The 24,909-nt window shown below is 42.9% G+C and overlaps 1 protein-coding gene and 1 long non-coding RNA gene across 3 annotated transcripts in view; both read right to left on the reverse strand.

Annotated features, from left to right (window-relative positions):
- Window positions 1-8,071, reverse strand: part of LOC128838400 (UPF0462 protein C4orf33 homolog) — a 34,897-nt gene extending 26,826 nt beyond the window's left edge. The window contains exons 1-3 of one of the 2 annotated variants that reach the window (XM_054030552.1): window positions 7,936-8,071; window positions 6,485-6,539; window positions 1,291-1,471 (exon numbers count right to left, since the gene is read on the reverse strand). In XM_054030552.1, the coding sequence (XP_053886527.1) occupies window positions 1,291-1,471; window positions 6,485-6,539; window positions 7,936-8,009 (310 nt within the window). In that variant the 5' untranslated portion in view covers window positions 8,010-8,071. Of the gene's footprint in view, window positions 1-1,290; window positions 1,472-6,484; window positions 6,543-7,935 lie in introns of both variants that reach the window. The other variant, XM_054030551.1, reaches the window with a different exon arrangement.
- A 1,482-nt stretch (window positions 8,072-9,553) lies between these two features.
- LOC128838301 (uncharacterized) lies at window positions 9,554-13,548 on the reverse strand. Its single transcript, XR_008445152.1, has 2 exons — window positions 10,114-13,548; window positions 9,554-10,011 (listed from the first exon to the last, which is right to left on the reverse strand). It is a non-coding gene; the product is annotated as an uncharacterized LOC128838301 (long non-coding RNA).
- Between the last annotated feature and the right edge of the window lie 11,361 nt (window positions 13,549-24,909).

The raw sequence follows: 24,909 nt of genomic DNA on the forward strand, positions 1-24,909 counted from the left end.
CAGCACCTCCTGCATGCCACTCAACAGCTATTCCCTGGTGTGCAGAGGCACTGGGAGGGAGGGGGAGGAGTTTATCAGCAGGGCCTGTGGCCCTGTACATGATTCCTCCCCCTAGCACTCTCTGTCCCTACTCCTGCCCCCTCCCAGCGCCTCCTTCATGCCACTGAACAACTGTTCCCCAGCGTGCAGGAGGCGTTGGGAGGGAAGGGGAGGAGTTGAGGGAAGGAGAGGGAGGAGTTGATCAGCAGGACCCAGGGACCCCCTGGAGTACCCTCGCAGACCCCAGTTTGAGAAACGCTGCTATATAGAACTATCGGATACACTGGCCCAGTCTTCCATTGAAAGTATAAAGTCCCCATTTGCCAAAGTGGTGCACAGCCTCACTGACTTTTCATTAAGTTTGGATGACCAGGCAGCATCAGTATTTAAAAATGCCTTTTTTTTTTTAAACCTCCAGCTTCATTCTTTCCCCACACATGAACACCTGCCCAAAGTGATCCATACATTCATCACCTGGGAGATGGATTTCTGAAATTCACTGTATCTGAAACCAAACTTTAAGACCATGTACAGGCTTCAGCTGGTACAAAATACAGTTGGCTGCTTCTCCAGAATAGAGTGCACCATAAATAAGCACAGCAGGCCTGTTCTCAAATCCCTCTACTGTATCCTAGTTAGCTTCAGTTGCTAGTTTAAAGCTTTAGTCCTAATCTTCAAAGCAATTAATGCACCAAGTCCCACCTTCCCAAATTTCCATTTATGATCCATCATGACAACTGTGATCTTCTGGGACAATGCAGATCACAAAGCTCAAGACAAAATAAGTGAGAGCTGGGGACAAAGCATTCTCAGCTGAACAGATCCAACTATGGAACAAGCTTCCAGAGGTCTAAAGTTACCCAATACATTTCTTTGAAAATTGTACTTGCGAGAGGGTCAAATCCTGGGAGTGGGGGAGGAGTAGGAAGGTATAAATACTCTTCAAGCGCCACTCAAGGTAAACTTTGTTCACTTGAGACAACAAAATAAGACATTAAATTTTGCAGAACTTCATAATATTATCATCCCTCTCTTTTCTTGCATGATTTGATCACCGGTGAGCTAATAAGAATGTTGACATTTAAATTACCATTAGAGTCAATACTACTTTGAGTTAATGGGAGAAATTCTCTCAGAGCTATTTCAGGCTGTTTGCAGTCAGAGGCAGACATACATAGGTGTTAGTGTTTTTCCACATTCTGAAATCTATCTCCATAACCATGTGTGTGTGTGCATATATATATTTCTCACCTTCGTAATCCCAGAGTCCATCAAAAGGCTTTCCTGGCTCACCAGATGGGGCAGAAGGGTCATCAAAGAACAGGGAATTCACTTCCATTATTAATCCTTGGTCACCTGCCTTAAATCTGATGATCACTGGCTCATGCATCACCTTTATGCTGTCCCAGGTATTTGTAATCTTGTATTCCAACTACAGAAGATTACAGAAGAGGAAAAAGAAATAATGTAAAATGGGTAAATGCTGGGTACCATCCTGTGGTATTGGGAAAAGCAGTATAAAGTTACCATTTATTTTGATGGATTCTGAATGTATGGGATCCTTTAAAGGGGGAAAAAAAGACTAAGGAGTCATCATGTCTGCCCAGGATATAGCAGCAATTAAAAAGTCAAATGAGATGATTGGATGCATTAAAAAGGCATAAAAATGATGATGATGCTAGGCTGAACAATGATCTCTCTTTTGGAGTATTATGTATCATTTGGCTGTCTGAGCTGATGTGCCAATGCAACAGCACCTCTTTGGCCAGAAAGAGCATTGCACCAGAGGTTACTCGATTTGGCAGGGCAGTCAGCTAGCTCCTCCTGCCTGCGTCTCTGTGGTAGCCCCATACTGGGCTATGGAGGTTGTTAGCCTCAGTCTCATTGGGATGTGCAAGTTTTCTCCTTATACTTGGCATGGTCAGCTGATCTGAGTGCTCAAGGGTCTGGAAATTCTTTGCATTCTCTAGTCTCTCAGAGAACCCAGACCTGCCCACTCCACTGGGTTCCAGCACAGAACCCTAAAACCAGACAGACAGAATCAGGCCTCAACAACTCCTCCTGCCGTGCCCTGAACTACTTCCTACCTTGCATCATTTCTATAGGCTTTTCCAGCCTGTAGATCCAGTCATCCCTTGTACGGGTGCTGTCTCTGCACAGCTTCTCAGCACCTTGCTGGAACGAGTTTCCTTCTCCAGCCTGCTTGCTCCCCTGGCAGCCACTCCACCCCTCTACTTCCCAGCTCTTTTATTTTCCCAGCCGCTGTGAGGCTACCAATCACCATTGACTAGCAGCACAGTACAGACCTATTGACGCGCGGATATCGGGAGTCAAGCTGTCACGACCAGGTGTTAATGGACTGCGGGTTAAGAGGGCCATGCTGAAAAAAAGGGTCTATGATTCACTTAGAAAAAAACGCCATTATTTTCTGTTCTTTCTGGCTCGCATTTTTTTTCTTTCTTATGAAGTCTGTCATTCGCCGCAGATGAATGATTTCAACATTTTCCGCATTTTGCTCCTCCACAATGACTAAGCATGCATGATACGCCTTTACCAATATCGGTAAAGACATACAACACGTTTCTGCTCTGCACTTCCTGTCGATTTCTAGGTCAGTGAGTTCTGACACTTGCAAGTTAAAGCACAATAAAGGAGCCCCGGGCGCATTAGCTCACTACCCGTCCACGCTGGCAAGGCACGCAGAGCGCTGTGACTCCGCAGCTACAGTGCTGCTGGTACTCCACCTCAGCAAGTGGAATAATGTTTGCTGCACCCCCGCCGTGGCGCCAATGTGAATGAGGTGTTGCATTACTGTGCTCTGATTGACCTCCAGAAACGTCCCATAATCCCCTTAAGTCAAATGGCCACTCTTGTCATTGTTTTGAACTCGCTGTAGGAATGCTGTAGGAATGCAGATATGCCCTTTCAAAGCTCCGTTTCTGACAGCTGGCTGCTTATCTGCTCTGGGACAAAGGAACCATTACTGAGGAATGCTGCTTGCTTTGCATGAGAGAGAGAGGTGTGGGGGGGGTGAGGTCTGCTGCTGTCTGAACTTACAAGACAGCATGCTGACACGCTCTCAGCCCCCCAAAAACCCACTCTCTCTCCCTCTGCATACAACACAATCCCTGTCACAATCCACCCCACCCCCCACATTTGAAAAGAACGTTGCAGCCACTTGCATGCTGGGATAGCTATCACAATGCACTGCTCTTTGTGGTATTGCAAGGGCTGCTAATGTGGCCATGCCAGTGCGCTTCCAGCTGAGAGCGTAAACACTCGGCAGCGTTTTCCCTGCTGCAGTCTCCGAAGGCTGGTTTAACTCCCAGTGCTCTACAACTGCAAGTGTAGCCATGCCCTTAGTGAGCAAATCTGTAGTGCTACATAGCAAGTTCCTGTACTGCATGTCAATGAGTCTCGCGTGTTAAATAGATAGCACTGGGAGGCATGGCGCTACCGCATGTTAAGCGGATTCGCGTGTAAATGGGTCTATACTGTACCTGCATTAACCTCTTGGTTGCCAGGTCACCATGTGATATATATACCCCACAACAGGCCTCCTCAGGCAAGAACATATATAGTAGAGAGTGAAATGATCCACAAGGGGCAAAAAAAGGAGGTACAGGTCAAATATGATTTATAGATTATTACATTTTAAAAAAACTATATTAAAAGAATGTTACGGTTGCAAAGTCAAGCACTCAAAATTTGGGAAATGCCTGAATTAAGGTTGCGCGTGCAATCTTAATTTGACTACTTGTGAATATGCATTATGATAGTCTTTACTAAAATAACCACGTACAGTACACCCTCGCTATAATGAACCCCTCAGGAGCCACGCTCTTTGTTCATTATAGCCAGGAGTTCGTTACACCAAAAGAGACCCATGGGGGGGACAACAGGTCCTCCAGCTCCGGGGCTGCTAGCTCCTCCAGCTTTCAGCCCCCGCTGCAGCCCCAGGGCTGGAGGAGCTGTCAACTCCCACTGCAGCAGCTGGGCTCAAGGTGGGATCCAGGGACTGGGTTTGTTATAGCCCAAGGTTCGTTATTGTGAAGGGCATTATAGTGAGGGTGAACAGTACTGTTTTTTCCACAGGGCCCCTACCTTATTAAGAACAGAGGATGGACAGGGTTTGGTGACTGAATAAGGGCTGTGTAATGAATGAGGCTGTTGTCTGTAGGCACCATGCCTCACTTGTTGCAGAAGTTGGAAGGCGTGTACTGAACAAAATGAGAAATTGCAGGAGAAGAAACATTGGTTTCATGATTAAGACAGCTGAATGCTGCCCTGGGGACCTGAATTCTCTCCCTGCCTCTGCCACAGAGTTCCTACATAATGCTGGGCAAGTCACTTAAACCAAGCTCAGTACAAGTGGAATCTTCAGAGAATTCATTTGCCGAACTCTAAAGGCTCTACTGATCATGTGCAAACTGAAATTTTCAGAGGCAAAAGGCACAGCCCTGAAAACAAGGTGACTCCCTACCAAATCTCAAGTCCCTGCTCCAAAGCATGGAACCATCATAGCATCTCAACTAAACAGTTGCAAGAATATTTTTAATATGAGCAAAGAAATGCATTTGTCCTTAACCTTATTCTGAGAAACATATTCACTATTTTTACTCAAAATTTTCAAAAATTCATTTGGAAGCAGACATCTGACATGGAATATTTCAGCCCAATCTATTAAAGTTTGGGAAAGTTATAAATAATTAAGAACAGGGTCTGATAATTAAAAGTATTTGGCAACCTTAACATTAGGTGTCACTACCTAAAATGCCTATAATAAAATATTATAGAACAACAAAATACTACTTAGCACAGCATATAGTCAACCTATGGAATTCACAGCTGCAGGATACTGTAGCTAAAATTAAAAAGAATGAATAATTTTCTGACAGCTATTACTCATGTCAAAGTGCAAGCTAATTGCCTGCAGCAGGGATCAGAAAGAAATCCTTCCATGCACAATTGGTGAGGTGAACCAGCAGTTTTGGGAAATGTTAGTGGCAGGATCTTAGACTATATGGAATAATGATATAATCCACAAGGACAAATACTATATTCCTATGAAAATTCAGCCTAAAATACCTTAAAATTGTTAGTCTCTTGTGGAATACGGTACATTTGAGTATGTTGTGTATGTGTATTACTATAGCTACTAAAAATTCTGAATATATCATTTTGAAATGATCATGCCTAATGCAACCATACATATTGCCTCCTGGAGCTTCATATATCACCATCCTGTTCACTACATCAGCTGCAGTTAGACTTGCTTTTAACCAGAGGAAAAACAAGTCATGAAATGCACAGAAGTTTATTAGTACAAGCCTGGGTTTCTAGAACCGTGAATTCTCCTGATGATATTATTAAAGATGCCATGATGCCAGCATACAAGCAAGTGAACACAAAGGGTCTGGCTGTGGTATAGTAAGTGCTAACCAACATAATTAAGGGTAAAATCAGGAGTAAAGCAGCTTCCAGTACTTTTGGTGAAGCATCTCTCAAGTACACAGCAAAATAAAATTGCTTACTGAAAAGGAAAGGAGAAATACAGTGCAATTATCAAGCTTCAATAATGTTATTACAAATATATTTTAATTAAGCACAGTGTGATACACTTTAGAAATGGAGTTGACATGAGGAAGATTAAATTAGTATTTTTAAAGTTGTACATAAAGCATATTGAAAATTGTGTTGTGCATACTTCAAAAACATTTAGCTTGTCTCGAACTGAAAATATACCAAGGGTGAGATTCTGTGCAGTGTCTTTCAGAGACACAAAACAGAACTTCTAACAATATTAAATAACAGAGGAAAATAAATAATAAAAAGCTCTACACTTTATTGCTTCTTTGAAGTTGCCAAAAGATGTCATCATTATTTGAAAAAGACTTTTTACGATGCTTGGTTTTGTAAATATTAAATCCTGATTTTCCATTCCACTGGATAAAAATCTGATTAAGGCCATGTTTCTATACCACAAAGGAGCAGCAAAAGGCATAAACAAAATTGTAGAGTTTGCCTTTTAGGTTATGTCTACACTATGGACCTTACAGTGGCACAGCTGTACTGCTGCAGCTACACGACTAGAAGGTCTCCTGTGTAGCCGCTCTATGCCAGTGGGAGAGAGCTCTCCCGCTGGCATAATTAAACCACCCCCAATGAGCAGCAGTAGCTATGTCCACACTTTTGTCAGTGAAACTTATGTTGGTCCAGGTATATTTTTTACACTTCGGGCTGACAAAAGTTTTGCTGACAAAAGCGCTAATGCAGGCAAAGCCTAAGAAAACTACCTCTATTCATCAAACATATTTAAGGCATTATAGGCTTTTTGGAAGGCGTGCATGAGCTCATATTAAACTTTTGAAGAATAAGATATTCTTCAAACCATTCTTATGTCACAAACATTTGTATGTTATAACTTTTACAAACTTACACTTACCTCACTCGTTTTACACTCCAGTGATTTTGTCTGATGATTATTAGTGAAAACATTTCTACTTTAGGGAACACAAAAAAGATAGAAATTGAATAAATAATGGTATGGTATAATTTAGTAATTCTGTTGATATAACATACAATTCCACAACTTAGAAATATAGCAGTCAAAAACAGTTCTGTACAAATACAATTTTTGAGGAATTCCTTATTTTAGAAATAATATAAGGAGTGGAATTGGATGAAGATAGCTGGGTTGGTAAAGCATCATTTTGATAACCTTCTTCTTCCATCTAGTGGCAAGAAGGAGTAAAAAAAACTAGGTATCTGGGAACACTGTCATAAAACATTTCCAAATGCCAACTCCAAAGACTCATTGATGTGACAAAGAGTGGGTGAGTAATGCAGAAAGCCTAAAGTTTATATATGAGTTCATAAGGGTGATAAAAAATAAAGTCAGAAAGAATTAGAAATACACGAGCTAAGACAAGCCAAAGTTCTGATTTTGCAGGTATATTATTCATTCAGCTTAATATTTGAATTTTCCAGACTAGTCAGTCTAGATAATTTGACTATATGAGAACTTGTCATTATCTGATGCTGGATTCTGATTCAGTTGCTGAGGTTTCCAGTGTACGGTTCTGCAAAAGTAAAGATTCTTGATTAAATTTTAATGTAACTGCTTAAGAATCTATTCAGTCCTCAGATGCCATAATGATCGGAGTCATCTAAGGACCAAGACAGATAGTTTAAGGCATCTAATGCCCTGTAACTGGGGGTTTTAGGGAAATGTAAAAAAGAAAGTGTTATTAAAATCAATTACTTCCTCTGAATTACCATTCACAGGAGTTTTGCCATGGTAGGAAAACCATGCATATTAAGATTTGGGTGCTATGCAAGGGGAGGAAGTGGGTAAGTAACGGGAACTGTTATATTGAATAAGACCAATGCTACATCTAGTCCCAAACCGTGCTCTTTGTTGGCCTGATGCTTCAGTGGAAGACAAAATTTAAATACTTAAGTGTTAAAGATGGGCCCAAATCAGAAGTGGAAGTGCACTCAGGGCATATACCTTCCCTTCCCATTTCCAAGTCTGATTCTACCTTATTTCCTAAGCCTTAGAGGCAGTGATAGGGAGCTGCTTAGTCCTCATCAAACTTTGTATAGTGAGGCTGCCATTTCTTTACAGATATTTCCTCCTCCCTGATGCAATAACTCCTCTGAAGCTGAGAGTATATTATTGACTCTCCAGAAGCCACATACTTGTCCCCCTGTGTGTGGGGAACAGCTTCTGCATTATACAATATGCATCCATTAGTTCCATTTAAATCCATTTAATTTTTAGATTTACTTTATAATAAAAACAGTAACAACAATTAAAACCACCTCGTAGATAAAAATTAAATGAGCCATTTTTCCAATTGCAATTAGAAACAGTAGGAAGGTGTCTGATACCTGCTTAGGAGGAAGTGATGGGCAGGACCAGCTACGCATGCCGCAATAACAGCTAAAATACACAAAGCCTTCATTTTTTAAAAGATTAAACTAGAACAAAAATTTACCACATTTATACTCTAGCTCCTGCTATCACCGCTAAGTAACTGCTGGATATTTCTGATTTCAGCTATTTAAATGGTGATTAATAACGTTTACCGTCCTTGGCAATGTTTTAATAATTGACTACGATTACAGATTAGCATTCCGTACTGGTATGTTACAAGCAGCAATTCATTTTGATACTTTGAACAATTTCCTTAATCATAGTGGTAATAGCATAAAATATGCAGTCCAACATTATTAATTTAACTCCACTCATAAGTTATAGTGGCACAGCAGCACCACTACAGTTAAGGTTGCATCACGACTTCTGTTTAAAGGTCAACCTTTCTAAGTCCTTTAAAATCAACATTCGTTGTCAGATTTCTTTGACATTTGGTGTCCTTTAGGAGAGTGCAGGGTAGGGTTAGTGAGCCAAATTTGAGGTAATTTGGGCTATGGATTGCAAAGATAAAAGCACTCCTCAAAAATAGCTATTTTTCAAAAAGTTTCTAATATTTTTTTCTGCACAGAGCTAGAGATCCAACTATTGATGTAATTGAGACCAATCTGACCCACATGTATTGAGTTTTACCCAAGGTAGTGCACAGCATCTACTAAATCTTTGGAGGATCCACATCCAAAGCAGTACTTATATTCCAATACAGTAAACAGTTTAAAGGGTTTCCATTCCTGCTATTTTATATGCTTTAAAACTTGATTTTTGTAAGTGCTCTAAAATCCAAATGGTACTTGGATTGCTTTGAAATTTGGTGTGCTGCGTGGGGTGATATTAGTGATCTAAATCTGGGGGTCCTTTGACCAAAGAGTTCTCAAGTTACAGGCCCCTGAAAAACCCAGTTTCCTTTGACTGCTTGTACTGTTAAAGTGAGAGGTATTAATGGTTGGATGAGTCACAGACTTCATTGAGATTTGATGGCTGTGAACTCACCATTCAATTAACACAACTAAGGATAAATTAATAACAACCCCCCACGTAAGACAAATGGAGTTTTGGACTGAGTGGCTGGAGGTTACCACAATTTATAACTGACAGGTGGCGATTTTATTTTGTGGGTAATCAATTCAAAGTATTTGGGGGGAAAACTAGACATGTATATACTTCCTTGGATGGGAGAAGTATTAGGGGGGCAGAGCAGTGGGGGAGTAGGGGGACAGGAGTTTGGGGTTGCAGCAAGGGGATGGGTGTAGGGGAGAGGATAGAGGTTGGGGGCTCAGATGAGGGAACACAGGGGTTAGGGGAGTAGAGGGTGGAACATTGGGAAAAGAGACATAGGGGCAGAGGCACTGGTTAGTTCCAAATTCTCCCTTCCCAGGTGTATGCCCAGACCTGGGGAGCTCTTGCTCCTCTAGGGAGTTCTGAACCCCTCTCCTTGCTCCCCGTCATATGAGCTGGGATCAGGCCCTCTCAGAGTCCAGAGAGGCCTGGGCCACTTCCAGCTTTTGAGGCCCCCAGCCATAATAAAAATAAAAAATGACTCATGAAAACAAAATAAGGCACCAAAAAAAAGAGACATAATTTGAATATTTTTTATTAACAAATGCTTTTCTAGCCGTTTTCTGTGCAAATGTACTAATTATTGAGGAAATGTGCTTTAAATTGAGCTTTAGTGCAATGTCACAGTTGATATTAAGCATGGCAAGCCCATTCAAATGCTCTTGTCCCATAGTTGAATGGTGATGGCTCTTTACCTGCTTCAACATGTTGAAGGTGCATTCACCTGAAGCCACTGAGGCAGGCAAACTGACAAAAATATGCAATGCAATTGTGATATTAAGAAACACGCCAGAGAGTCCAAGTTCGAGTATTTCTTGAAGCAATTCCTTTGGTTTGTGATCCAATTTAAAGTTCGTGGAATATATTCATTTGAGGAAGATGACCTCATCACTGAGATCTTTTGAGATTTCTTTGTTGTACTGTTGCTGAAATTGTTCAGATGCAGAAAGTAGAGCTTCATTACTCAGTCGGTTGAACTGTCAAAGAAACCCCAAAAGGGTACAAATTAGTTGCAGTGACTCAAATCAACATGTAAGACCTGACTGAATAGAGTCAATGAGGACAGGGAAGACACTGACCCTATAACGCTGCTCGGCATTGGATTCAGTAGGTAAGTTGCGATTGGTGGAGAACTCAGATGAAATGCCCATATTCTGTGCTACTAATTTGGATTCAGTCAGGATCGCATCCCATTGTTCACGAATCTGTTGAATGTCATTGATAAGACTTTCAATGTTATCCCTCTCAACATCAAGTGTAGCATTGCATGCTTCAATTACCAGATTAATTTGGTGGATCATTGTAAGTAGCTTAATCAACAAAGATGATATCAGTCTATTCAGAAGCACATGTCCAAATTGGAATGCATTCTGAAGTTCAGTTCAAGCCGGTGCAGTGAGATTGAGAGATTCAAGCTCATTTAAAACCTCTCTCACTGAATTCAAATGCTGCGCAACTGGTTGAACACCATCAATCCATGCAGACCACCTAGTTTTAGACATCCCATGCAGTAAAACAGCAAGATATTGCTTCAGAATTTCCCACCTTTGTGGACTGCTACTGAAGAGATTGTACATTTGCTGAACAGTTCCAAAGTAAGTAATTGCCTCTTTGCATGATTCAGCATAGTAAACACCTACAAGGTTTAGTGTGTAGTTTCCACAGCGGGAGAAAATACAGTTTCAATTATGCTCAAGCAGAACTGCTTGTACACCTTTGTACTTCCCAGCCATATTAGATCCATTGTCATAGACTTGACTAATGCACACTTGAAAATCTAACTTAAAACCTGCTAGTATTCAAGCAGCAATTTCTTTTCCAGTTTTTCTCATGAAATTATCAAACAAAATAAACCTTTCTTCAACTGAAAATTTTGAGCTGTCTACAACTTTAACATATCGAATAACCATAGTAGTCTGTTCCTTGTGAGAACAATCTAGAGTAGCATCAACCATGATTAAAAATACTTGCCATTTCGAATTTCATCAAGAATTGTTGTTTGTACGAATGACCCACATAGCTCAATAAACTCATTTTGTATGCGTGTGGAGAGATAATGGACTTGCATGCGCTTTTGACTCTCTTGCAATTCTCGAACATGTTTAAGATGCTCTGATAAAGTGGGTCATATTTGCTGAGGAGCTCAACTATGCCTAGAAATTTTCCATTTGCATGATCACCAATACATTGACTGGAACCAAAGAAAGCCAATCCCCACTCAGAAAGAAAAAGGATGACATTCAGGATGTGCTCAAGAAGTTTTTTCCAGTTATTAGTTTCTGTAGAGAGTTCAGTCAAGAGTAAATTCTCAACTGAACTTTCAGCTGATGCTGCCCTACTGGCTGATTTCCATGCAACATAGTTTTCTTTGTGTGACATTGAACTCTCATGTGATGAGATTTGGTCTTTCAACTTCCTCCAACGTCTGTTGATGCCCCATCCTATCCACACTTGAAATATCCTGCTGTAAATAAGTAGCTTGTCTACACTTGAAATCTTCTACTGTAAACATGTACACAAATGCTGAAAAGATTTACAACGAAGGAATACTAATTAAGAACACAAAATGTAACAAACAGGTTATTATCTTTATCACTGAATCAAAACTCAATCACACAAGGTATAATATAACTGGCTGAGCTGAAGACAAAGGGATGACTTACATATAGTAAGCACAGACACGGATACAGACAGGGTTAATGTCCAAACATTTCAAACATTTCCCCTCACAAAACTCACTCTACAAGATTGTCCTCACAAATGTTCACCTTGAATCTGGGCCTATACACTACGAAAGCCTATGATGATGGCCAAGCTACCAAGCGAGGGCTCAACCAACCAACCAGTCACCTCTTTTAGCTACCATATGAAGATAATAATGAGGAATTCCCACACACAAATAATTCCTTAGTCAACTAGACGTAAAACAATAAAGACACTAAAATGTAACAATTCTCTACCTTTCAACATGCACTTGATCCAGCACCAGCCACTAGTAGTGGTTTGTTTATATAATCAGCTGATCTGAGAGGACACGTTCATCACGGTCTAATCTTGTGCCATCAGAACCGATATATTTTTATTAATATTTATGAACATTTTTAACTTTTTAATATGATAAAATCTATATCAGTTAACAAAAAAAATATATCTTTTACCAAATCACATCTCTTATTTGCTTAAATTTGCACCTCTAAGCTGAGAGTGTGTGTCACATTTTGGTCCGATAGGGATGCGCTAAAAACAAGTTGCAAAACTTATCAAATGCCAAAAAATTAACAAGTGTCTAAATTTGAGGCACCCTTTGAGCTTGAGGCCCAGGCCAAATGGCCCTTCTGGGTCCCCCCTCTGATTGGCCTTGGCTGGGATATGGGGGGGACCTTGCCCTGAGGGGCTGTCTGAACCACTCTCAATGCTCTAATATGTGTGCCACTATCTGGGGGGCCTGTGCCTATCTACACAGGTTGGACCCGGCTCAAATGAGTCAGACTCGGGGGGAGCTTGCCCTTTTGTGAGTGTCTGAGTTGCCCTCCCTGTCCCCAGTGTAAGCCAGAGATCTTGGGAAGTCCTGTCCCTTTGCATGAGGAGCTGAGAACAGGCATGCTTCATGCATATTACAGGCTCTAAAGCACTCAAGAGGAGGGTGGGAACACCTGTGATAAATGGACTGGTTCACAAATCTCTGAGCTATTGATTGAGGTTGTATTAATCTCCACTGGGTGTCCTCAGTCAATTGAGAACATCACATTGAGATGAATAGGCCCCTTTCAGAGCCTCTTCTGTCACAGATGAATGGGGAGGTGGGGCTCATCCTGTAATCAGGGTTAGTTTAGCCCCAATCTCTCTAGCAGCACAGGGGACAAGTCACTCTGTTACACAGGAACAGAGAAAGGTGGCATTGACAACCTTCCCCAAACCTTTTGTCCTTTAACAGTGGTAGATGGAATCTATGGATGAGAGTGAATGGATTGTAAAAGGATCATAGTGACCAGGGCGCAGGTGACATTTTGCCTAATGGTCAGGGCAGAAGGGAGGCTTAAGGGTTGAAACAGAGCCAGGCCTAACGGCCAAGGTAGGAGCCAACTTATCAAGTCCAGGAAGCAAGCTGGAGCTGAGTACCAGAAACCAGGAGTCAGGTATTGGAGCCAGAGTATCAGCTGGAGTATGGGCAGCAACCAGAAGCAGGGACGAACAACCAGGAGCAGGAAACCAGGAGCGGAAGCAGGGACAAGGAGCAGGCATGGAGAGGGGAGGGTCCAGACTGAGGGCTAGGAGCAAGAAGGAAGTTAAGAATAGGAAGCAGGACCAGAAACACAGCTGTAGACTTGGAACACTATTGAGTAGCCAGAGTCCCAGGCCTGCTACAGGTGCCTGTTGGAGTCTTCAGCTAATCAGGTGCCAGCTTCATTAGCTGAGGGCAATGAGCCAAGTCTGGGTTCAGCTGAGGGTCCCTGACAAGGAGATGAAAAGCTTATACATTTCAGCAACTGTGATAATCGCAGAGTAAAGGTGTGTTAATGACGCATATTAGGGCATTACTGAAAGAGGGCAGAGTTAAGGTTGCATGGGCAACCTGAATAATGTATTTCCTGGTTTTCGGAAGTTTGAGTTTTACTCAGCTCAGTGTTCTGCAAGGGGTCAACATACCACCAAGCAACCTTAAGTCTGTTAAACATTTTTTGCCACTGAAAACTGCATTAACATAACCATCCAAGCAACCAAAAATAATTGGCTGACTAAGATATGCTGCTCATTAACGAAAGATTGAATAAAATTGTACTGGAAACCTTTGGAGTATTCAGCGTGTTCAGGGAAGCACATAGTTGAATATTGGAGATGATCCTTAATGTATAGGTTTTAGTATATATTAGCGATAGAAACAGATGCCCTGATTTCTGTTCTCCCAGGGATTACAGCACAGTAATACTGGCGTATACGAGACCTTGAAATACTGTAGATGTACTTTTCTATAAATCTCAATCTATTTAATGAAATATACATGTATTTTAAAGAAATCTTACTTGCTATTTGAAAAATAAACTGTGTGTTGTTACTAAAACAAAACACCAAACCAGTAATTTAACATAATTGGTGACATAAAAAAGAACAACATTGTTCTTAATTATTCACGTTAGTTATCAATTCAATCTCACAGGAGAATACGGATCATTAGGAAAGGAAAGGAAACCATACCCAGCTCTGTAATGTAAAATACACAGCACTAATTACCTTATTTTAAACAAAGAATTAGGTTTTACTTTGGTTTTTGAACAAAATTAAGCAGGATTAAAACTATCAGACTCTAGAACCGATTCACTAGTATATCCAGTTACTTTGAGACACAAAAACCCAATTTAACTGGCCCTCTGGGGAGTCTCCCTGGCCAAAAAAGTTATTGGGAGGTATAGAGAGGTCATACAGGCTACTATACCATCCTCTTAGTTGAACTATACACATGTATCAATTTAAGCCTGTGCATAAATCTCAGCAGGCTCATGGCCCCAGTGTAGTAACTGGATCCTTGGGCAGAAGTTAGTGGCCCTTTCCACATCGCTCTGTAGAGGTAGATAGAACCCTCACCCTATCACATGAATTTTTATAACCCTGGCCCACATCTAGTGACTGGGATCATGAAAAAATAAGTCTTTCCTGAAATCTTGTGCAAAGAGCTGGCCTGAGAATTGTGCAGAGGCTTAATAAAATAAGTCTTTGGCAAGCACTCCCTGGTTGGATGGCTCACTTTGAAAGAAAGAGAGAGAGAGAACATGAGTTGGGGATGGAAATGTGTAGGTGCCTCCTCTCTTAGGATCTTGCTGCAGAAGTGGAGAGTGGGTACTTGTGCTAGGGAGTCCAAGCTAGCACTTAGAAAAGTTCGCAAGAGATAATTGTCTGGAAGCTGAGGTTCTGAGGGTTTCTAGATTCCCCAGCAGCTGGAGGGCTTTGTGTACATTCTAATAAGTTTTCAGGACTTACATACCCCAACATTAACTACTTAATTATCACGAGACCCCTTTGAAGTAGGTATTATCCCAGTTTCACAGATGCAGAAACTAAGGCTAAGAACAAAATTATCAAACCTGATTGTATAAAGTTGGAGGGTGTTCTTGTTTACAGTTTCAGCCAAGAATGTCTGAACAGGCTTGGAGATTAAATTACCTTCTCATCCCAAAAGGTCGTCCCTCCAGAGCACAGACACATTGACCAAATCCTTGAATTGCCAGTTATTCTGTGGCTATTTCAGTCTCTAGGGTTGTTAAACCAGAACGTTTCCTGAGTACGTGCGCGCGCGCACACACAAACTTTTCTGAAATTTGGGAAGAAAAATGTTTTAAGAAAAGGTGCAGCTGTGGGACCCTCTGCTGAAGACAGACACACACTTAGGCGATATTTTAAAGAGGCTGATAGCTCATTTAGAAGCAGCAGAACTTAAAAAAAAAAAAAAAAAAGGTAGTAAAGAAAGAAAAATACAGAACTTTGCCGTTGCCAACAGCTAAGAATGATTTTGTATGAATGAGACAAAGTGGTAATATCTTTTATTGGACCAATTTCTGTTGGTGAGGGACACAAGCCTTTGAGCTTCACAGAGCTCCTCCTCAGACTGAATGAAGCTTTGAACAGATTACAGGGAAGGATTATTTACAAAAAGTCTCCTCCCAGATTTACATTAGACAGATTTTAGGCTTTATGAATCAATCTTTTGACTGACTGAAGAGAATGGGATTGCGATGTCCTGCAACTACGACAGCATGAAACCTTTTGTGAGGACTAGAAATCTGAGTCTTTTTCTCATTCCAGTCATATCTTGTTACATTTCATAAGGAAATGGTGAAGAGAGACTGGCTGGAGGTATTAGCAAACAGAAATTTGGATTGATATTTCCCACTCATATACTATCATAGGGTTACATTCTGCAGCTACTCCATACATCAGAGGCCCACAAGAGAGAAAAGAGAAAAATGTATAATTGGGCACTTTCACAGCCATGCATTTTTGATAGCTGTATTACTCACAAGTTATGAGATCCCAAATGACTTATGCAGGTCAAATTAAACAAGTGTTGTTAAAACCTTTATTAGCCTTCTCCCTCCCCATATATACACTCCATGTGCCACGTTACAGAAGAACTAGATTAAAATGCTCTTGAATATTCCTAAACACTTATTGAGACTTTCTCCAGGCTCCTTTAGTTACCCAGTCATATGCCCATTGGAGGCAGAGTTTTGGCGTGGCCTTCAATGGCAGTAGGCCTATACCTTGATTTACTAGGAGTCCTAGGATACAGAGGGAGATGAAAGTTATGGCTTAAAAAACAACCCTTTAAATATTACCTAAAGTACTTTTTCCTTATAAAAAATGTCAGATTATAAAATCAGTTATTTTGAGTCCCTGCAGGGCTAGCATCAAGTGCTATCCATCCTACTGAGAATATCCTTTCCAGAAGAATAAAACTCCTATAACTCAGTCTCCTGTGCCATGAGATATCAGACCTCTGTAACTGATGTAGGACTGACTATTGCCCATTGGAAATATTGATCAGGCAGGCTGATTTTTAAGACAGTAACAATTTAAAAATGCTCACAAGTTTAAAATGTTAAAATAAATCCACAAGAGATGGATTAGTAGAGTGCAGGAAAAATTGTCAAAGGTATATGATGAAGTCTGTATCACCTACCTCTGCAATTTATCATGCAAATAGTCTCCATACAGTATACATGGAGTATATGATCTATATAATAATCTGTATTTTAAGAAACAGCTAATGAAATAACTTATTGCAACAAAAGCATAATTTTATTTAGGGTGAAAATAGCTCATCTACTTCTCTCAGAAATAGTCAATGAGAGTCCCACAGATGCATCCAAGGACAGAATTTGAAGTGTGATGGGGAAAATGGGCTGAAAACCACCTGAGTAAATATCACTAGACTTATTGTTCCTTTACATATAGGATAATCAGCTGAGTATGAGAAAAGAAAATCTGTTTGATACAAGCAGTAAACAGGGCATTCTGTTTACACTCAGAATGCTTGACTTTAAATGGCACAATTAAATGTTTCACAAACATCAAACAGTGCATATATGAAATACTGAAAGGTTAAAGAGAACTATTCTTTTTGCCCATGACTATATTTCATTAAATAAGACAGCTTTGAGGGACATCAGAACTCTTGTATTTTTTTTAAACCAGTATTTATTGGATTGAACAATATTCCCAGACTATAGGGTAATTTTCAGGAGGATGTGTATGTACTACAGGCATAAAAAGAAGTCTAGAAACTATACATACAATACTTACTATTTTCAACAAATGGCACTTTATAGCAAGAAATCTATAAGTCTAATTAAGACAGCAGAAAGAATTGGTGACACTAAGAATGCAGTGGTATATTTGCATAAGACTGGGGTTTGGAAAAGGCAACGTGCCCTTACCGGTTAGAGAGCACACAATTGAATTGAGAATGGGTACTCCAGCACAGCAACTCATTACAGTCTATAATCTTGATTACAGTCTAATAGGGAACAAATATTTAATAGTGGGCTCTTCTATGTAGCAGAGAAAAGTATGAAATGATCCAATGGCTGAAAGTTGAATCTAGACAAATTGAAACTGGAAATAAGGCATAACTTTTTAACTAATTAACCACTGGAACAATGTTGTGGTAGATTCTCTCCATCACTGACATTTTTGAAATTAACATTGGATGCTTTCCTAAAGGATATGCTTGAGGAATTATTTTGGGGAAGAAGTTCTATGGCCTGTGTTATACAAGAGGTCAGACTAGATGATCACAATGGTCCTTTCTGGCTTTGGAAGATATAAATCTACTAATGGAGAGGGAGCCTAAAATAATCAGAAAATCCTGACGTTCCAGTATTGCTCTATTGTGTACACATCAAAATACTGAGGAATAAAACTAACCTTATATCACTTTGAAAACATTTTCTTCATATGGTTAGGAAGAAATGACAAGTATTTCCCCCCTCATAAAGCAGAGTTAGCCACTAAAAAAATATTAAGAGGAATGCATATGAGAGTCAAATCATGCCTTCTGCAGCGTGCGATAGGGATACTCCTATCCCTGTAGCATTCTTGCAAAAGCAGCAAGTACCTCCTTGGAGACACTGAGGGCCATATTATTAAAGATCCCTCAGGTGCCTAAAAATGCAGATAGGAGCCTAAATACCTTTAAAAATCTGGCCCTCAGATACTAAGGTGACAGAGGCTGGGTAGAACCTTGACAGTGAGACAGAACAGCCAGAATGAGGCCTTTTATGCAAGGGGAAGCTTGACTGAAATAACACAAGAGAGGATAGATTTAGGAATGGGTGCATGGCCATTCTCCTTCCCCTGCATACACAATGGGCTGCAGCTGGAGGACTATGCTGAACAGTGTGGTCCTTCCCACATGCATCTCAAAGAAATATGCATGCTCCTACTCTCCACAAGGCTGTAAACCCCTAGGGTATGTCTACACTACGAGAGTAGTTAGATTTTACTTAAATCAAATTTGTGGAACCGATATTACAAAGTCGAACGTGTGTATCCACACTAAGGACAGTAATTCAACTTTGAGTCCACACTAACGGGGCAAGCGTCGACACTGGAAGCGGTGCACTGTGGGCAGCTATCCCACAGTTCCCGCAGTCCCCGCTGCCCATTGGAATTCTGGGTCGAGCCCCCAATGCCTGCTGGGGCAAAAAATGTGTTGAGGGTGGTTTTGAGTAACTGTCGTCATCCAATCGTCACTCCTGCCCTTCCTCCCTGAAAGCGCTGGCGGGCAATCAGTTCGCGCACTTTTCTGGTGATTGACAGCGCGGACACCTCAGCACCGCGAGCATGGAGCCCGCTGCGACCATTGCTGCAGTTATGGCCGTTGTCAACACCTCGCACCTTATCATCCACCTTTTCCAGAGGCAGATGCTGAGAAATCGGGCGAGGAGGCTACGGCAGCGCGGTGAGGACAAAAGTCTGAGAGGGGCACAGACCTCTCACAAAGCACTGGACCCCGTGCTGTGAACATCATGGTGGCAATGGGTCATGTTGATGCTGTGGAATGGCGATTCTGGGCCCGGGAAACAAGCATGGACTGGTGGGACTGCATAGTGCTGCAGGTCTGGGATGAATCACAGTGGCTGCAAAACTTTCGGATGTGGAAGGGAACTTTCCTGGAACTTTGTGAGTTGCTGTCCCCTGCCCTGAAGCACAAGGACACCCGGATGCAAGCAGCCCTGACTGTCCAGAAGCGAGTGGCCATAGCCCTCTGGAAGCTTGCAACGCCAGACAGCTACCGGTTAGTCGCGAACCACTTTGGCGTGGGCTAATCTACCGTGGGGGTTGCTGTGATGCAAGTAGCCAACGCAATTGTTGAGCTACTGCTGTGAAAGGTAGTGACCCTTGGAAACGTGCAGGTCATCATAGATGGCTTCGCCGTGATGGGATTCCCAAACTGCGGTGGGGCTATAGATGGAACTCACATCCCTATCCTGGGACCGGACCACCAGGCCAGCCAGTACATTAATCAAAAGGGCTACTTTTCAATGGTGCTGCAAGCACTGGTGGACCATAGGGGACATTTTACAAACATCAATGTCGGATGGCCGGGCAAGGTTCATGGCGCTCGTGTTTTCAGGAACTCTGGTCTGTTTAGACGGCTGCAGGAAGGTATTTACTTCCCAGACCACAAAATAACTGTTGGGGATGTGGAGATGCCTATAGTGATCCTCGGGGACCCAGCCTACCCGCTAATGCCCTGGCTCATGAAGCCCTATACAGGCGCCCTGGACACTGAAAAAGAACTCAACTACCGACTTAGCAAGTGCAGAATGGTGGTGGAGTGTGCTTTTGGACGTCTCAAGGGGAGATGGAGAAGCTTACCGACTCGCTCTGATCTCAGCGAAACCAATATCCCCGTTGTTATTGCAGCTTGCTGTGTGCTCCACAATCTCTGTGAGAGCAAGGGGGAGACCTTTATGGCGGGGTGGGAGGTTGAGGCAAATAGCCTGGCTTCTGATTACGCCCAGCCAGACAGCCGTGTGATTAGAAGAGCCCAGCGGGACACGCTGTGCATCCGGGAGGCTTTGAAAGCTAGGTTCCTCAGTGAGCAGGGTAACCTGTGACTATTAAGTTTGTTTAAAGAGAAGCTGAACCAGCCTCCATTTCTTTACCCAGTTAATGTTGACTATCCTTTCCAGTTACATACTCCATTCACCCCATTCCCCCCCTTCCAACACACGTTTAAAAATAAAATAAATGGAACTTTGTTAATGAACACCGTTTTCTTTATTACTTTTTGGGACTCTGTGTGTGGGGGCTATGTGACTTTGTGGCGGGGGAGCACGGTTACAGATCCCCTGCTGCATGGCTCTGTGATCCAGGCTAAGGACCGCTGCATAAGATCTCTAACCGCCCTCCCCCGCCACAAAGTCACATAGCTGCCCCCCCAACACACACACACACACAGAACATGAACACCGCCTCCCAGACTGACCAGGGTGCCTAGTGACTGCAATGTGTGTGTGACCTTCTGCTGAACCTGCCTCCGTGTCTGTACCCTGGTAAAGGTGACTGTCCTCTCCAATTACCAACCCCCTTCCCCCCCCTTCAAACACACTCTCCTCTAAAAGAACATGACAGAAACAGTAATTAACAGAAACGTATTTTTTATTAGCAACTACACAGTTAGGGGATGACACTGGGACGGGGGCTTGGGGAAGGTGCTTTTGGAGTGAAGGAAAGGACTTATCAAATCTTTGGGAATGAGAGCCATCTGGTACTTGAGCACTCTGCAGGGGTGGAGTGACAGTTTTCACGGCCCCTGCCGCCCCTCCTTCTTGGGACTTTGGGTGAGGGGGTATGGGACTTTGTGGCGGAGGAGGGCGGTTAGAGATAGACTGCAGCAGGGCTCTGTCCTCCTGCCTCCGGTCCTGCAGAACATCTACAAGGTGCCGGAGCGTGTCCGTTTGCTCCCTCAGTAGTCCAAGCAGCGTTTGAGTCGCCTGCTGGTCTTCCTGCCGCCACCTCTCCTCCCATTTGCTGTGTGATCGCTGGTATTGCGACATGTTCTCCCTCCACTGGGTCTGCTGGGCCGCCTCGACTCAGGAGCAGCCCATAAGTTCTGAGAACATGTCGTCCCATGTCCTTTTCTTTCTCCGCCTAATCTGCGCCAGCCTCTGGGAGGGGGATGCCGGGGTAGGTTGGGAGACAGTTGCAGCTGTGGGATGGGAAAAAGGGAGTGAATTCCTCACAAAGATAGTTTTGTGAACAATGAACATAGTCTCTCTCTGTGAACAAGACCATGCACAGCACCTATCACATGCGCACTCAGGACAAGGTCGAATTTTTGGCCTTCGCATTCAGTGCCTGGGGTCTTGCAGTGGAGATCAGACAAGCGGGGCAGGACAGGAGAATTCGGGTAGCAGGCTGACATGGTAAGCCATAGACTTTTGGCTGCTTAAAACTTAAATTATAGAAGTGCCCTCCTTTCACGTTCAAAGCAATGCTCCTAGCGTTGGCCAGTTCCTGCTGCCGGCAATTCAACAAGCATGAACTCTGCCCCGTCGCACCCCCTCGCGGCTGTCCCCGGGAAAGATCCCTGTATGCTGCCCCTCTTCCGTCTCCACCGCGTGGCTGTAAACCACAAGTTACAGTTCTGTAAAGGAGCAGGCAAGCAGTCCCAATACTAACATTCCCCTAATTCAAAGCAGGTCACCATGAGCGACATCACTCTGCTGAGGATTTCAGAAACAGAAAGACCGCATGCTGCGTGAAAGCCAGCAAAAACCAGGGCCATATGCCGCCATGCTCTGCAAGGCAATGATCCTAGAGTAGTTGATGATAGCCTGGCGCGGAAAAGTTTCCTACCACAGAGGACACAATAAGGCCGCTCTCCCCAGGAACCTCATGCAAAGGCTTTCCAATTACCTCCAGGACAGCTTCGTGGAGATGTCCCATGAGGATTTCAGCTCTATCCCCGGACATATAGACCTTATTTTCCAGTAGCTGCAAGGACTAAAAATTGGAGCGCCTAGGGCAAAGTAATCATGATAAACCGGACATTGTTAGATTCTTTTGCAGTAGTTGCACTGCCAAGGACTAAAATGTTAAGCACCTAGGGCAAACTAATCATGAAAAACCCATTGTTAATGTTCCTGTTCTATTCAAAATAAATGTTTACAATGTTTAACACACTTACCGACTGATCCTTCCCCTGATTCAGGATCCGGGTTAACGCGTGGGGAGAGTTGGTAGGGGATCTCCGTGAGGGTGATGAAGAGATCCTGGCTGTCGGGGAAATCAGCGTTGTAAGCGCTGTCGACTGCCTCGTCCTTCTCATCTCCTTCCTCATCTTCCCCGTCCGCTAACATCTCCGAGGAAGCGGCCGTCGACAATATCCCAGCCTCAGAGTCCATGGTCAGTGATGGGGTAGTGGAAGCAGCCACACCTAGAATGGAATGCAGTGCCTCGTAGAAACGGCATGTCTGGGGCTGGGATCCGGAGCGTCTGTTTGACTCTTTGGTCTTCTGGTACCCTTGTCTCAGCTCCTTGATTTTCACGCGGCACTGCATTGCATCCTGGCTGTATCTTCTCTCTGTCATGACTTTTGAGATCTTCTCGTAGATCTTCGCATTCCGTTTCTTGGAGCGCAGCTCCGAAAGCACGGACTCATCGCCCCACACAGCGATCAGATCCAAGACTTCCCGATCAGTCCATGCTGGGGCCCTCTTTCTATTCTGAGATTGCATGGTCACCTCTGCTGGAGAGCTCTGCATCGTTGCCAGTGCTGCTGAGCTCGCCATGATATCCAAACAGGAAATGAGATTCAAACTGGCCAGACAGGAAAAGGAATTCAAATTTTCCCGGGGCTTTTCCTGTGTGGCTGGTCAGAGCATCCGAGCTCGGACTGCTGTCCAGAGCGTCAACAGAGTGGTGCACTGTGGGATAGCTCCCGGAGCTATTAGCGGCGAATTCCATCCACATCTACCCTAATTTGACATGGCTATGTCGAATTTAGCGCTACTCCCCTCATCGGGGAGGAGTACAGAAATCGAATTTAAGAGACCTCTGTGTCGAACTAAATAGCTTCGTTGTGTGGACGGGTGCAGGGTTAATTCGATTTAACACTGCTAAATTCGACATAACCTCCTAGTGTAGACCAGGCCCTAGACAAGGCATGCACCTCTTCCTACCCCAAAAGCAGGTATGGTTTTAATAATCTGAGTGGAGTCCACAGGGTTTGCCAAACTAGAGTATCTGAATTTTAAACACATGGTGAGAAAATTATGATATTTTAACATGTACCATTTCCTTGGTATCAGCAAAACTCAGCTTTCACTTTTCACTATTTTTTAATAGATGCAGAAGGTGTGGCATGAATGTAAGGAAAAATGAATTGTTAAGACACTATTTAGGCAAATAAACTGATTTATGCCTGTTAATAAGCAAAAGGCAGTGAACAGCAGTGTATGAAAAACTTCCCTCTTCTTCTTAAAAACATAATACACGCAGTAGAGCCAGTTTTAAAGGCACATTGCACAGTTAAACACAACTGTGAACACAAACATTTTCCAACCCTTCCACAGACGGCAATAGGAAATGTATTTCTACACTATAGCTGGGAATGATCCTCCCAGCCCAGGTAGCCAGACTTGAGCTAGCATGCTAAGAACAACAGAGTGGATGTTGCAGCTCTGGCAGAGGCTCAGGCTAGCAACCTGAGCTTGGCCCCAGGGGATTGGGTGGGCTGGAGAGCCAGACAGCAATATCCATGCTGCTATTTTTAGCACGCCAGCAAAAGCCTCACTAGCATCAGTCTGTCTGCCTGCACCAGCTGCAGGGTTGACATATCCATATAGCATTCAGGTACCACAGACACAGTGCAAGAATATGAATAAAAAGGAATGTTCATCCATATATCTCTAAGCACTTTAGAAAGATGGATAAACATTGTTAACCCTATTTTATAGATAGGGAAAATGTGGCAGAGGCACATTAAGTGACTTGCCCAAGGTCATGTAAGTCACTGGTATAGCTGGTGTCGTATGGTCAGCAGGCTGTTTAAGAAGAGGTCAGCCCTCGCTGTCACCAGTCTAATTTCCCCCCAGGTCATAGGACTGGGAATCCACAGAACATGTGACTGAAAGACAGGAAGAGTTTTCCTTTAATAGATGGCTCTTTAATCTAGTAGAAAAAGCCATAACAAGATCCAATGGCTGGAAATTGAAGCTAGACCAATTTAGATTGGAAATATTTTTTAAGAGAGAGTAACTAACCCTCGAAAGAACTTACTTTGGGACATGATGGATTCTCCAACATTTGAAGTTTTATTTAAAGACTCATATTAGAAAAATATATGCTAGAAGTTAAACAGAAGTTATGGCCTTGGTGCAAAAATTACTGAATGAGATTCTATGGCCATGATACAGAATAGGTCAGAGTAGATAATCATAATGTCCCTTTCTGTCCTTAAAATCTATGAAGTTCTGCCAAGGGCCAGCTTCACAGTCATGGGCTAGGATAATGGCAGAGTCAGAGAGGGAGCAGGAATGGAACCCTGCAAGGAGCTCAGCTGAAGAGGCCTGAGAATTGGCTAGGAAGCTGTGTTGAAAGAAGATGGGGAAAAAGTTAAGTAGAACAATCACTTCACAGGTTTGGAGCCCAGATTGGGAACAGAGGTCTCAGCCTCTCCCCCCCCCTCCCCGTTCCTCAATCACCACAACTTGATGATCACAACATCACAACTTGATGATCACCTGTTTTGTTCATTCCCTCTGGGGCACCTGGTATTGGCCACTGTCGGAAGACAGGATACCGGGCTAGATGGATAAGACTGGGTAAGCACTGGAATGAATTGCCTAGGGAGGTGGTGGAATCTCCAT

This window comes from Malaclemys terrapin, chromosome 5, assembly GCF_027887155.1.
Source record: "Malaclemys terrapin pileata isolate rMalTer1 chromosome 5, rMalTer1.hap1, whole genome shotgun sequence".
Classification (NCBI taxonomy): domain Eukaryota; kingdom Metazoa; phylum Chordata; order Testudines; family Emydidae; genus Malaclemys; species Malaclemys terrapin.